This window comes from Diachasma alloeum, unplaced genomic scaffold (genome assembly GCF_001412515.2).
Source record: "Diachasma alloeum isolate Michigan unplaced genomic scaffold, Dall2.0 Dall_scaffold_00212, whole genome shotgun sequence".
Classification (NCBI taxonomy): Eukaryota; Metazoa; Arthropoda; class Insecta; order Hymenoptera; family Braconidae; genus Diachasma; species Diachasma alloeum.
The window spans coordinates 1362024-1375980 of NW_021680377.1; the positions used below are offsets into that span (position 1 = coordinate 1362024).

The 13957-nt window shown below is 38.5% G+C and overlaps 1 protein-coding gene across 2 annotated transcripts in view; it reads left to right on the forward strand.

Annotated features, from left to right (window-relative positions):
- The first annotated feature begins 628 nt into the window (after nucleotides 1–628).
- Nucleotides 629–13957, forward strand: part of LOC107036901 (microtubule-associated protein Jupiter) — a 38306-nt gene continuing 24977 nt past the window's right edge. Inside the window, exon 1 of one of the 2 annotated variants that reach the window (XM_015255148.1) lies at nucleotides 629–844. In XM_015255148.1, coding sequence (XP_015110634.1) covers nucleotides 792–844 — 53 coding nt within the window. In that variant the 5' untranslated portion in view covers nucleotides 629–791. Of the gene's footprint in view, nucleotides 845–7513; nucleotides 7986–13957 lie in introns of those variants that run through there. The other variant, XM_015255149.2, reaches the window with a different exon arrangement.

Genomic DNA, 13957 nt, shown 5'->3' on the forward strand with positions numbered 1-13957 from the left:
TACAAACTCTGGTCATCAACTCTGGTTTTCAGTTGAAATTGGAATTGTTAATTTACGCAATAATAGGATTGCATTGACGATTTGTTCTCCACTCGCAAAAATCTTCAAACAATTTGCTATCGATTGGTCATAATTTTTTTTTAGAAATAATGAAATAGAGGGGATAACGGCTTTTTTCCAGAGGTGATTTTTCAAAAATTTATTTAAAAAAAAGTACTAATTAGCGAATGTTTTTTATTAGCTCGTAATTTTCTTCAAAACTACTTCAATGAGGAAAAAAATAAAAATTTGGAATATCTATACATGAGGGGCTAATTGATCGGATCTCAATACCCAATCCCCTAAAAACTTATCACTGTTTCCCTTCACCTCAGGGGGCGCCTCCAACTGTCATTCAAAAAATTGTCCTTTCCCGCCGTCATCTCGCCCCCCGAAAACCCCCTAGAAACCCCGAGAAACCCTCCAACACTCTCTCAACGACAATTTTAATTATTCTCATCTTAAAAAACGAAATTTCACTTGAATTCCAACCGATAAAAATCACACAGTCCCTCGCGAAATCAAGTTCAGTCTCTCAGTTGACTAGCCGCCATGACGTCACGCAGTGCCAAAGCCGTCAGCCTACCAATCGTATTGGCCAAACTGTTTGATTTAGCCTAGCTAAAAAGAGTCGTGTGTTTCGTGTGCTCCTGTCTACAACTCCCTGCGGTCTCCTCACGGAATTCTCAACGTTTCAACAAAATTTCACCTGAAAATCGTCCGACGAGTATTATTAACTAATTAATTTTATCATGACATCGACTGGAACCTTCAAGGGAATGATCGACGGGCGTAACTCCAGCAAGTAAGTGGGAAATCATTTTTTTCGCGGATTCCGAAGACAAAGGGACAAAGAAAATTTTTGTTGAGGGGAAAATAATTTTTTTTCGGGTTCCTTTGGGGTTAGGATTTTTGGCCGAGGGGGTGACGGTGTTTTCCGGGGGTTTTGCGAGGTGAAATAGTTTTTGGAGCTGGTGGAAGCGTCTTGGGGGCGTTTTGGAGCAGCCGGCTTTCGACCCATGTGTTTACCGAATCGTTTTGAGATCGTCGAAGGGATTTAATTTTGGGAAATGTTTGGTTGGGGCTTGGGCTTGGGATTTTTGGTCTTTCGGGCGGTGGGAAAGCGTTGCGATTGCTCCGGGGAATCGTCTGGGAGATTTCGCCTCCATTCGTATCGGTTGTAACCGGATATAACCAGATATTTCTCGTATGCGGACTGTTGCCTCAGGATTTCCGGGTTTTTTGCGGAAGAAATTGTGACAAAAGGTGGGAGGAAGTGACGGTATCGACTACTTAGAGAGGTTTTTTGCATTTAAAAATGCGACTTGCAACTGGAGAATTGAAATTTATTATTTATTCCCCATTCTGGAGGTCATTTTGGGTCGAGAATCAATTTTAGTTGACGAAATGAGAGGAAATTGCAAGAAAAATGAACTTTTTTTCCATTTTTTCTTTAATTTCTATTGATAAAATCGCATTTTAGGGGTTTATCTGGAGCTGTGCATTTTTTTCGAGGATTTAAGAGTGTAAAAATGGCAGTGAAATGACTATCAATCACTGAAACATTTTTATTTGCCAAAAAAAAAGAAACAGAGGAATACAAAAATTGTTATTTATTTCTAATCTAGAATTTAAGGAAATATTGTGATGAATTAATTTTATTTGACGAAAATGAAAGGAAAATCCCGAAAGAAATGAACGCTTTTTCGTTTATTCTTAAATTTCGATTTATAAAATTTGATTATGCGGGTTTATTCTGGGATTCAATTATCTCCGAGGGGCTTTGGAGTTTCTGCGAGGGTTCGGCAGTGTCTGGGAGGGAAAAATGAGGGCGTTGGCCTCTCCAGGGGTGGACGAACCCCTCGTCGTCGCAACCCTTCGGAAAGACTCCCCCGAAAATTCTCAAAAAATATTTTCGTTCCCCTCTAATCGCGAAAAAAATCGACGCCTCGTAAAGAGATTATCGCAAACGATTGCGGAAATTAATGACGACCAACGCTCTTGTAACCTCATTAGCGCGTAATTATGTCAGCAAAAGTCAATCACGTTTTCTCAGCGACTCGGTTTATTTTTATCTCGCGAAATGAATTATTCTGGTCGGTTTTTGATACTCTCCTTTGTGTTCTCGAGGTAACAGGTGCAACATTGTGGAAAAATGAATGGGAATGGGAGAGGGGAGAATTGCGGGGAGTAAATAATAAAAAAGAGGGAAAAAGTCTCGGGTTTTTTGTCTGGACGGTGAGTCAGAGGGATGTGTCCCCGCCCGTCGCAGCTGTCCTGATTGCCTGCTAATAATTGTGGGTTGCTACCCGGGGTCTCACTCTCACCAGCTATAGCCAGAGGATTTCAGGATTGCGAGGGTAATACTGGGAAACTACTTTACCAGCAAATTCGCAAGGTTTTTCATCGCGAAATAAATTCAGATTTTTTTTTCTTCAATTTTTGTTGGACCATTCATTCATTTCAATTTTTAATTTTCATGTCATATTATTTGCTCTCTATTATTATCATTATTTTGGGGCATTGTCATCAATATTTATAATATTTCTTTGAATTTTCAGTTTCGTTTTATTTTATTTCTTAAATTTCTTTGCCAAATTTTGACAGAATTTTACGGAAAAATATTTGTAAAATTTAATTTGAGAGGTTTTAACAATTTCCAACGAATTGAAAGGGCATCAACCTCTAGTATAGAAACGCGAATTTATTTCTAGATGCACTTGGCCTTGGCTCGATTCGCAACCGAAGGTTCGACGTTCCAAACTGATGAATAAGTTATTTTAGTGACACGCGACTTGCCAGGGGGTGAAATGCGTGAACAAAGGGAGAGGGATTGTCCATTTTGTGGAAAACAGGGGGGGTGATTGTCCAGACGATGTAACTACATGAGTGGGTTTGGCACGAGGGGGAAATCGATGAAGCAGGCGAGACAGCTAGCTCGTGTTTGTCAAATATCTGGCGAGTGGGTGTTACTAAGCGATTGTTCACCTGGGGGAAGGTTTTTCGAGGGATTTGTAGCTTGACTCACTGTCGGTTTTATTCGGCGAGGTTCTGATTCCAGGCCTCGCCAATAGATTGCGCCGAGAGTTGTATTTAATCGGATTATGACAATTAGTTCTTCATCGGTTTTTTAAAGGAGGAATTTTTTTCATGCGTCTGGAGGAGTCGAATAAAACTATTTAAAAAGTTTTTATTTACTTCAATAAATTTTTTAAATTCAGAAATTCAAAATAAATCTTCTATTAGAGTCAAATAAACGATTTATTTGATTCAAATGAAGCATTATTGCCTGAATAAATATTTTAACAAAATTTAAATTGAATAATTTAACATAAAAAAAGTTTAAACGTTAGGGATTTTTCGCCTAAATGTGAAGAAATCAAATAAAATTCTTTACTCAAAAATTTCCCACTTATTTCAACAATTGTTTTTCAAAAAATCCATAAACTCATTTATTTATTTCAATAAGAGGGTTTCAGTCCTTAAGAAAATGATAAGTTTTAAAAATATAGGGTATAGTGATATATTTCTCCAAATTGTTTCACATAATTCAAGCTTACTCAAAAAAAAAAATACAATTACTTTTCCAAATGATCATGACCCAATAATAATAGTCCAGTGTTCGTATTTTATCGGAATAATGATCTGCCTGGGCTCTACCTCCGTTCCTCCTCCCCAAAGAAACCACAGATTACCATCAAACCTGATGATGACATTGCCCCCACAAATCCGAAAGTCAAAATCTCAACAAAAGCCTCAAATACCCACAAAGACTTCCGAAAAGTGATTTTATCGTGTCGTCGGAGCAGTTCCCCCAGAAAATTGTGATACACACCTTTTACTAATGATTTATTGCCCCCCATTAACGGGGTTATACGCGTATGCCTCGAGACACGAGTTACTCACGTCCCATAATGATTCGCTCGAGTGATTTCCAGTTCAAGTTATGTGTGAGAATATGTCGTTCACGCTACTGTCCACGTTCGGCGCCCCACAACGTCCAGTCCTTTATTTTTCATCGCAGTTGTGCACGAGACGCGATAGAAAAAAAAATGCAAGAATTATGACGGAAAAATTTGTTCCCCCGAGAGGTAAAACCCGATCTCCAACGTCAAAGTCACCATTCTTATCTCGATTTATCGTGGAATTGGATATGTACCGGGATGAAATAAATCTCGTGTGTACACGGGGTGATACAGTTGTTTGGTTTTTCGGTTTTCTTGTCTTTCGATTCAGTCGTTATTTATGGGGCACTAGTTCCGATGAGCAAATTATGTGACGTTTTTATTAACGGTTAAATGTAAGGAAGGGTCAGGGGATTCACGGGCATTTAAAAGAGAGAAGACGAAATGAATGAAAAAGACGATTTTGTTTGAATGAATTTGGAGATGTCCAGCGTTCTCATGTAATTGCGAATAACTCGAGAACGGTAGAGTGAAATCCCCCGATTTTCAAGGTATTTGTTTGAGCTTCAAAATGAGATGTGAGTCATCCAAATTGCGTCATTGGTCCAGAAGATATTTACGTTCAAAGTCAGTCGATTTTGCCCCCTCAGTGCGAAGTTTTCGGTAACTTGGGGCCAGCGAAATAAAATTGCACAGATTATTGAATGAGGGAATGATAAAAAATTGATTGGCCTTAAACCACCGTTTTAATGAGCCCGAATGGCCCCCGCCCCACAATAATCATCCGAGTTTGCAGGATTCTAGATTACTAGACAAACTGGACATCCCATCAAGTACGACTGTAAATATTTCCCACTCGTATGAATGCCAGGGGCAATACGAGAATTACCAGACTCATGGGCTGACTCATCGTCTGCCGGATTAAATTGAAATCTGGGAGAGAATGGGTGGTATTTTGGTGCTATCCAGAACTCTCAAAAGTATTCGGAAAAAGTCAAAAATAAAACATTTTTTTTTACCTGGGGCTAAAGTGTCAGACCTTGGATTTTTTCCGGGAGAAAGTCGACTTTCGCCAGAACACTCAAAAGTATTTGGAAGAAGTCAAAAATGAAAAAAAATGTGTTTCACCTGAGGCCAAAGTGTCATATCTTGGATTTTTTCACGGGGAATGTGTCAATCTGAGATTGTACAAACGACTCCCCCCGTATTCTGTGGAAATGGTCTTGACTCTTTTCTCAAGGAAATTTTTTCCTTTTTACGGTTATTTCCCTTGGAATATCTATTTTATTCATTTCTCAAATAGAAAAATCCCTGACCTCGATTTCCGGGATGCATTTATGGTATCCGATGGCGATAACACGTCAAATACTTCCTCTGTTCGGTTTTACGGGAAAAAATGTGTCATTAAATTGAAGGGAATAATATTGATATGATATAGCGCCGTTCATGCGCAGTGGGCGATTGCGCAACTTCCGTTGGGGTTTTCGTGGCATGAGACTTCTCAGGGATTACTCTCCCCCAAAATTTCGACGGAGGGAGCAAAGCGACATCGATTTTTAAATTTGAATAAAATAGCGGAATTTCGAAAAACACAATGAAACTGATTTGAGGGCATGAAGAGGTAATTGGAATCAGTGGGAGTTGCCCCTGATGCCGAACGAATACACCAAACGAGTTGCATTGTTATCATTCAACCGCAGTCGTTCTTTGTTCCCATCATTACACTTTCGTTTTATAAAAAAATTTACTCACAAGTGGAAACATCGGCTCTGGGAAGATCCATAGATTGTTAGAATTTTTTTTTTAATTCGTGGAAGATATTATAGTAAATCCCTTCACAATTTGATCGAGTTTGCAGTGGAACGTGAATATTCAGAAACAAAATTACCTGAATTTTCAATTTTTCCGTGAATTTTCCGGATTTTTCGGAATTTTCACAGAATAATTGAACTGAAAAATCAACTATTTTATTGATTTCCAGATCATTTGAACACAAAATCAATGGAATATTGGATTATTCCGGAATTTGGCATTAAAAGTTTAGCCGATAATTTTTAACAGTGTAGAGCCTCTTGAAAAATCATGATGCATCGATAAATTAACATGCGGATTTTTTATTGACACGTGACTTCAATTCTTCGATGCAAAGACAAAAAAAAATGCCAGAAGTGCAAGGAAATATAGCTTTAACTCCTTCGCATTATTCGATTGTGCCTGGAGTCACGACTTTTTTAACTTTGAAATTCCAATCGTCAAAAGATACCGACATGCACTGGAGACGTGCACGCCTTATCGTTGCTCTCAGAACTGTTTGTTATTACAAGGAATATAACGCCCGATCGAGGTTACCCAACAGCCCATGACAAAGCTCCTGTAAAGATAACCAATACGATTGCACTTCCCGTCTGACCTGCCAAACCCACCCACACCAGACATCTGCCTACGCACAGCCACGAGAACAGAGAATGAAATAAAGAGGAAAAAACGGGGGAATTTTCTATTATTTCTAACCATCGTCTGCATTACATTATTTTTTTATTTACTCATTTTTCCACAAAAGTTGGGAATACCGTTATTCTAGCAGTTCAAGTGTCTCGGTCAGTAAATTTCTTCTTGGAAGAAAATACATAATATAAATATCTGCTGTGAAATGATAGAACTCAAGTGGTTGAAAAATCATCGCTGAGGAGATAATGTTAAATTACGGATGAATTCTTGGAAATTGTGAGAACTGTTGCGGTAGGTCTTGTCCCTGAGAAGATAATCCGGGGAATGGGAATAATTCGGTGATCAAGACTATGTTGACTCAGTTGTTCTGCAAATGAAATTTTTATTTCGATGATTTTCCGAGTTGTAGGCAAAACCAAGAGGTAATAGTTGGGATATGACAGATTATGAAATTATCCTCATTAAGGATGTTCAAACATCTTTCATTTCATGGAGGATTTTGTAGTAAATCTCATGAGAGTGTCATTGAATCGAATTTAGAAAAAAAATGGTTATGAAATTCCAAGTGAGATGGACATTTCACAACTTGAGTGATTGAATTATCAGTGGAGCATGAATATTTAGAAACAAAATGGCAGCAATTTTCAAGTTGATGATTTTTAGGGGGGAAAATTGATTGTCTATAAATTAATTTTCAAAAATTGCACTTTTTAAATTATTTCATCAGTCTTCCTCCAAAGTGAACGTTCTAATTTTTTTCAAATAATAAAATAATAAAATAATCAAATTATAAAATCATTGTGAAATCTCCGGAAGCATAAAATAAAATATTAAAATTAGATTAAAAATAATAAATAATAAAACCATTCTAAAATCTCCGGAAATTGAGGGTCAATCGGGGCCCAAAAAGTCCAAAATACTTGGATATCCGTAAAACTGTCATTCACCAACGAAACCGTTGAGACAATTAAATTGTTTATCCCTAAATTCGTATCTCCCGCCAGTGTCCGTCAACTCTGAAGGCAAACTCGCACCAAGAACGAAAGTTTAAAACACACGACAGTAAACCGATACATGCATACGTACACATTCGGGGCGTGCAAACGTGTCGGAACCCCGGCAGATACTTGGGGGACCACGCGACACGAGAAAACGATCTTTCTGGTGGCACTGGCACTTCAGTTGCTCCATCAGGCAGACACCGTAAGCAGCCAGTGTCCATTCGAGAGTGATCATTTTCTCGTTAAAGACGAGTCATTAGAATTTAGGTGAAGCAAATTATCGGCAATTTTTCGTCCTTTAAAAGGCAAACTCAAGTTAACTGAAGAATTGGACTTGTGAAACGGACGGTGGGAGGACCTATTGACCCTATCGCGTGCATCCGCGGTGCAGAGGAGAGTCTGGTGGGAAGGGTATTGTGAACTTTTGAGGAATAAGTTGAGATATTCAGGCTGGAGGATCCGAGAGCTGCTGCACTGATTAAGAATTTTATTTTGTTCATAATTTTTTTTTACTTTATTGGTTTTTTATTTCGGGCCGAGTAACGGGGAGAATGTGGGCCGGACAGGACGACACGCAGAGATTCAAGACCAGGTAAATACTCGGTATATGTAGAACATTTCATTCATCAGGACTAATGTTTTAATTACGGGAATTATCAATTAAAGTGGTGTGAATTTTTATCACGAGGTTTTTAAGGCTGTTTCAGTAATTGAATGGTCGCTGGGGTAATTATGGGAGACTTGTGGGTCATTTTCTTATCGAATATGTGGTAATTAGGTTAATTAGATGATTTCAATCACGCGGGGGAGAGCCTGAAACGATTAGAATTACGTAGTTGAATAATTCTATTTTTATTTCATTTTTTTACTCAATTTTATTTTTACGAATTATAATCGATAGAGTTGAATCGCTCGGGATGAAGACCGAGAAATTTGTGGCACCGAGGAATTCGTGACGTTGTATATCTCGCGTGCCGGAAACTCCTGCCTTGTTGATTCTAAAACTAGGGGCCTAAGAGGGTTAAACGGGTTATCTCTTCCTCAGCTGCCGGCTGTCGATACTTCTTTCACGTGTGGTACATTAATCCTTGAGAAAATTGGAAATACCGGGCTGTAATGATAATGCGGAGACGTGAATTTGTCGACGGGATGCAACATTTCAATGGAATCGAGGTGAATCCGTTGAAAAAATTCTCCGACAAATTTTGTTATTTTTTATCTTTTTGTTTTTTAAAGCTGAACAAATTCTCTCCTCACGCGTTGTGCACGTCTTGATTATTTGAGCTGATAACAAGCTGAGGAGACTCGTGAAAATCACTTGGGAATTGTTCTCCCGTACCTTTTATAGTTCTGTCGTTGATTCCGCGTTCAGAAGTGATTCATAAACGCAGACCACCGTTGCACTTCCATATTGGGTCACAGAATTCTCACAGCGCGCTTTGCATCATCACATTTGTGGTCAATAATTTCTCGCATCTCCTTGAACTTTGACGTTGAAAATTCAATGGGCGGGATTTATTTGGATTTTTGTGGAACGGGAGATCGCGGGGAAGCCCTCGGTGCTCGATCGATCATTCGAGACACACTGGCGCCCATTAATGCGAATTTTCGAGACAGAGTGGAACGACCTCATCAAGTAGCTTCAGCACATAAAGCTGTGTCTGAGCACGCGAGTTTTCTGGGAAAAATCAATGGAGAATTTGCCGGAATTGCGTGCGTGCTGGAGTGTTAAAGATCGATGCTTTCGATGGATACATTAGCCGATGGATTCATTCAGTGAAAGAGGAAGGAATAGGTACACTATTCCACGAGAAAATCATGAAGGTTATTTATGTGCAAAATACATGCGGGCTAGATGAATATTATATTGAAAATATATTTGACAATATCAAAATTTCACAATTTTAATTTTCATAATTTTGAATGATAATGAAATTCCAAAATTTCATTTTTTATATAATATTCATCCATTCCGTATATATTTCATATATAAATAACTTTGATGATTTTTTCTTGGGGGCTGAAAATTTTTGGCGGAAATTACCGGGACAGTTCTAGGAAAACTATAAATTTTAGATCAATTCCTCCACGAAAGTCACTAGAAATCAGAGAAATTCAGATAAATCGATTATTTTATTCTCAACTAATTTAAAATTCTTCGTAATTTCGTCCTGAATTCATTGTCAACAATTTAAAATCTTCATTTTGTGGAGATATTTATTCGTGTGGGTGGAATGATTACTCCGATTTGATAAAATCTGAATAATAAACTAAACGAGTTCTGATAAAACATTGTGAGGCCCCTGGTGAAATAGTCATGCACTACAAACCTATCAATTTCAGGGAATCGAAATTTGCGTAAATATCGAGTTGGTAATATCTTTTACATGCGACCCACCAGCAATCATGTAAATTCGTGTTATCCATTTTTACGGGATGAATGTTTACAAAGGATCCTGAGTAGCAATCGATCGTGATTAAACAGGTTGGCAATTGTACGGATATCTCTCGTGCTCGTGCAACAGTTTCGGTCCGCGTTACGGCCAGAGGTTCACAACAATTTTCTACGCCATTTTGTGGAGTAAATGGCCATTTTTTTCTTCCCAAAAAATTTTCCCCAGTGAATTATTCATTCCGAAGGGAAATCATCAATTGAGAAAACAATCTCATTCATTTGCCATTGATATTCGTTCGAATGCAATAACAATTGGAAAAATTATTCAATTCGCCGATAAAAACCAGCGCGATTTATCCTTTCGGAATTTATTTTTAAAAAAATCTCAATCAATCACAGAAGGATTTAGAACGAGTTGGATCTCAACGCTCCCATTTCAGTAGCTCCAACGCATATATTCTTAAATCGGCCGAGTTCCACTTGGCATTAACCTTCGCATCGTCACAGAAAGAAGTCAGGAATAGAGGGAGCGAACCGGATTGGAATCTCCCCTCCCCGTGAGCTCCTGATAATTGTGGACAATTAGCTGGCTCTTTTGGTGTGCATCTCTGCTCCGTAGAATAATAATCTCGTTTTCTTATCAATTTATGATTCACTTCGAGAGGATCCGAACATAATTGCCCGCTAGGGTGAAGGTATCCACTGGGGAAAAACGATATGGAGAATGCAGTTGCTATGTTGTCATTGAGACTACTTAAATGGCATGTTTTTAATCTTTCTCGCTTCGGAGATTATATTCGAGTTAAAACGAAAGGGAAATGCCGGATTTTTCCGTTAAAACAGTTCATGATATTCACAATTAGGTTCCTCATTTGTTTTCAACGACTGCACCTCTCCCTCGTTACTATTACCGTTCATAGATTTCTCCACAAACTACATGAGTTAAGATGCTTTAATGACTATTGCTAATGGCCGTGCTCCTTTAGTATTCATACTGCCACAAGTTTTACCCCGCACGACCCGTCTAAACATTATTTCGACATTTACATGAAAGGTTTAAGAACGAAGAAGAAATTAATGAGAAAAAATTACAGATAATTGTGGACAATTGGTTGGCTCTTTTGGTGCCCATCTCAGAGCTTGAATTCTCCGTAGAATAGTTATTCCGTTTTCTTAACAATTTATGATTCGCTCCAAAAAGATTCGAGCATAATTGTCTGCTAGGGTGAAAGTATCCAGTGGGGAAAAACCATATGGAGAATGCAGTTGCTATTTTGACATTGAGACTACTTAAATGGCATGTTTTCAATCCTTTTCTCTTCACTTCTCAAATTATATTTGGGTTAAAACGAATGGAATAGGATGAACTCCGAAATTTTCTGACAAATCAGTTCATGATTTTTCATTTCCGATAACTGCACTTCTCCCTCTTCATTATTCCCAGTCACAGATTTCTCCTTAAACTACATGTGTTAAGACGATTTAATGACTCTTACTAATGCCTGTGCTCCTTTAATATTCATAATGCCAGAAGTTTTACCACACCACACCCGGTTAACTGTGCACGTAATGAGGAAATACGTGGTTAATACTGTTTGATTTACCGCAGGAGTGCAGACGTTGAAAAACATTTTACACATGACGACTGGCGCATCTCGTGAATGACCACAGAGTCATCTTCTTGAGGGATTAGTCCAACATTTCATTCCATTATTGAATACCGAGGTGAACAGTACATCGCCAACTAATTATCCAATTTAATTAATTTAATGAGTTTCGAGATTGCATGATGTCAGATTAAATTGAATAAATTTACTGGGTCAAGTGGAGCTTGAAATGGGAGTGGATTCGTGGCTCGTCTAATTGAAATATTTAATTTGATGAATTGGGAGGATTTTTTTTGGGGGGCGATAATGAATTTTTTGTCACGACTTTTTTTTCTTCGTTCTTGAACCTTCGATGTTAATGTCGAAATAAAAAATACGCTGCACCCAGTGACTCGACGGGTCGTGCGTGGACTTTCTCATTCATAATGAGAACGAGTCCTGGGCTCGCCCACGCCCTGGTGTCTCAAACGTGTCTCATTCGGAGGCGCATAACAACAGTAACCCAGAGATCTCAAGCTCTTTACTTACGGATTTAGTATCTTGCGGAGAGATAAGGGAACACTAGCTGAATATTTCACGGTTATTAACTGTTGAATGGTATTTAGGGCGATATTTTGAGTGATAAGGAGTGTTATGCGAGTTGTTGTAACGCGAATTGAATTGTAATAATCATTTCTCGAGAGATTTTTGCGGCTTGGTCGTGGCGAGGTACTTAATTTTCAGGCGATTTTCGCAATATACGCAGTATTAGCAATTTTTTAAAATTTCAGTCAGCGTCATCTGAATTTTTGGTGTTGTGAGGTTGAATTATATTACAAATGAAAGCGTTCACTGAACCGTTCTCATTCATCTTGGAAATTAAAAAAAAAGGGATTTTCGTGTCACATACAATTCAATTTTCAATAGATTGACAATTCAGAAAAATTGCTGCTTGAATTGCCAAAATTTTCAGGGTTTTCCAGTACCGTGACCTGATTCGTGGACCTGATAATCGAGAATTGCTTGAATATTCAAGCAATTAACTGATTCGTTAATGAAGAAATATACAGAAATTTCATGTATCTTTGTCGTTGTTAAACATTTGAAGCTTTTTCACTTGAAATTTCAAGAGAAATTTTCTAACGGTCTGAGTTGAAACGACTGAATCAAGGCTCAAGCTTGGAGGATGCAACGAGCCTCATCGAATTTTGAAGGTTACAAAGGGTAAAAATCCGCGAAATTTTTATTGTTGCAAAAATTACGTACTGCTGGAGAACGAGTTCAAGGGGGTATGTTTTCTTTACAAAAATTGCACGATAAAACTTAATTACTGGAGGCACGCGACCAAGCGAGGGCGTCAATTTGAGGGGCAAACACGTAGACGCACTCGTAAAATCCAGGAAATACCAGTCAGGCGCTTTACAAAGCGACGAATTTCACTGGGATGCCCGGCTTATCCTTCATCCCATCACAAAGCAACCGCGAGTGTCTGGACGGTTTTCACATTGTCTTGAATTTTTTCCATGCAGTTCACGAGGGGGTAAATGCACTTGCTCCATTTGCTGAGGTTCACGATGGGTTGGCCATTTTTCTTGGGTTAAACGAGTGGCAATTTCAACTGTCTAGGTACTTGGCTAGTCTCCTCTATGAGTTCATTCGATCTAATTGGATTTAATTTGTATGGAGACAACTTCCCTCTTCATGGTGTGGATAAATATCTCAGTTTCGTGACGTTACATTCCATTTCACGGTGCAAAAACGATTTGCTGTATAATATTTTTCGCCAATTTTTATTGAATTTTTTATTGGGCAGTGTCTATTCACACTATTCTATTCTATTCGTGTCAGACAAGATGTGAATGTTTTTTAAGGCCCGAGTGCAAGAGCGCGTCGCGGAATGGCCTGCGAATGATTCTAAGGATGATTCTTGAACCAGGGACAATGTTGTCACAACTCTGCTTTTCAATTGAAAACAGACATCATCTTTAGAGACATTTGTCATCTTTAGAGACATTTGCACACCATTTCGAGACTCGCTCTTTCATTTGAGCCCAAGAATACATTCACATCTTGTTTGACATCTCTACTACAAACTTTGGTTTTTTACTTAAAAAGCAGAGTTAAAAAGGAAAGTTTATAGTAGAGCTGTCAAATAAGATGTGAGTGAAAATCTACCGTGGAGCGTTCGAATAGACACTGCCCTCAATTTAGCAAAAAATATATTTCGCAAGTAGAAATAAGATTCACCCGCCGCCACTCCATAACTCACACAAACTTGACACTGTCTATTCATTTTTCCGCCAAGAAAGAACGACGCGGAAACGCGTTAATTTGCACCTCAGTGGCCACGGGCGCGTGAAAGAAACCCAAGGGCTCGAACAACATAGTTCTCATATTTTCAAGAATAAGAGGCGATTCATTGAGAAAAAGTATGAGAACCGAGGTTTAAAACAAAAAGCCATGAAAAATATTGTTCAGGTCTCTGTGTCACGTTTTTACGCGGCTCATGCGTGTGTCGTAATGCCAATCTGCAGGAGTTTATAATAATAATCCACGGGGAATAGCATTTCGCAAGAATTCTCA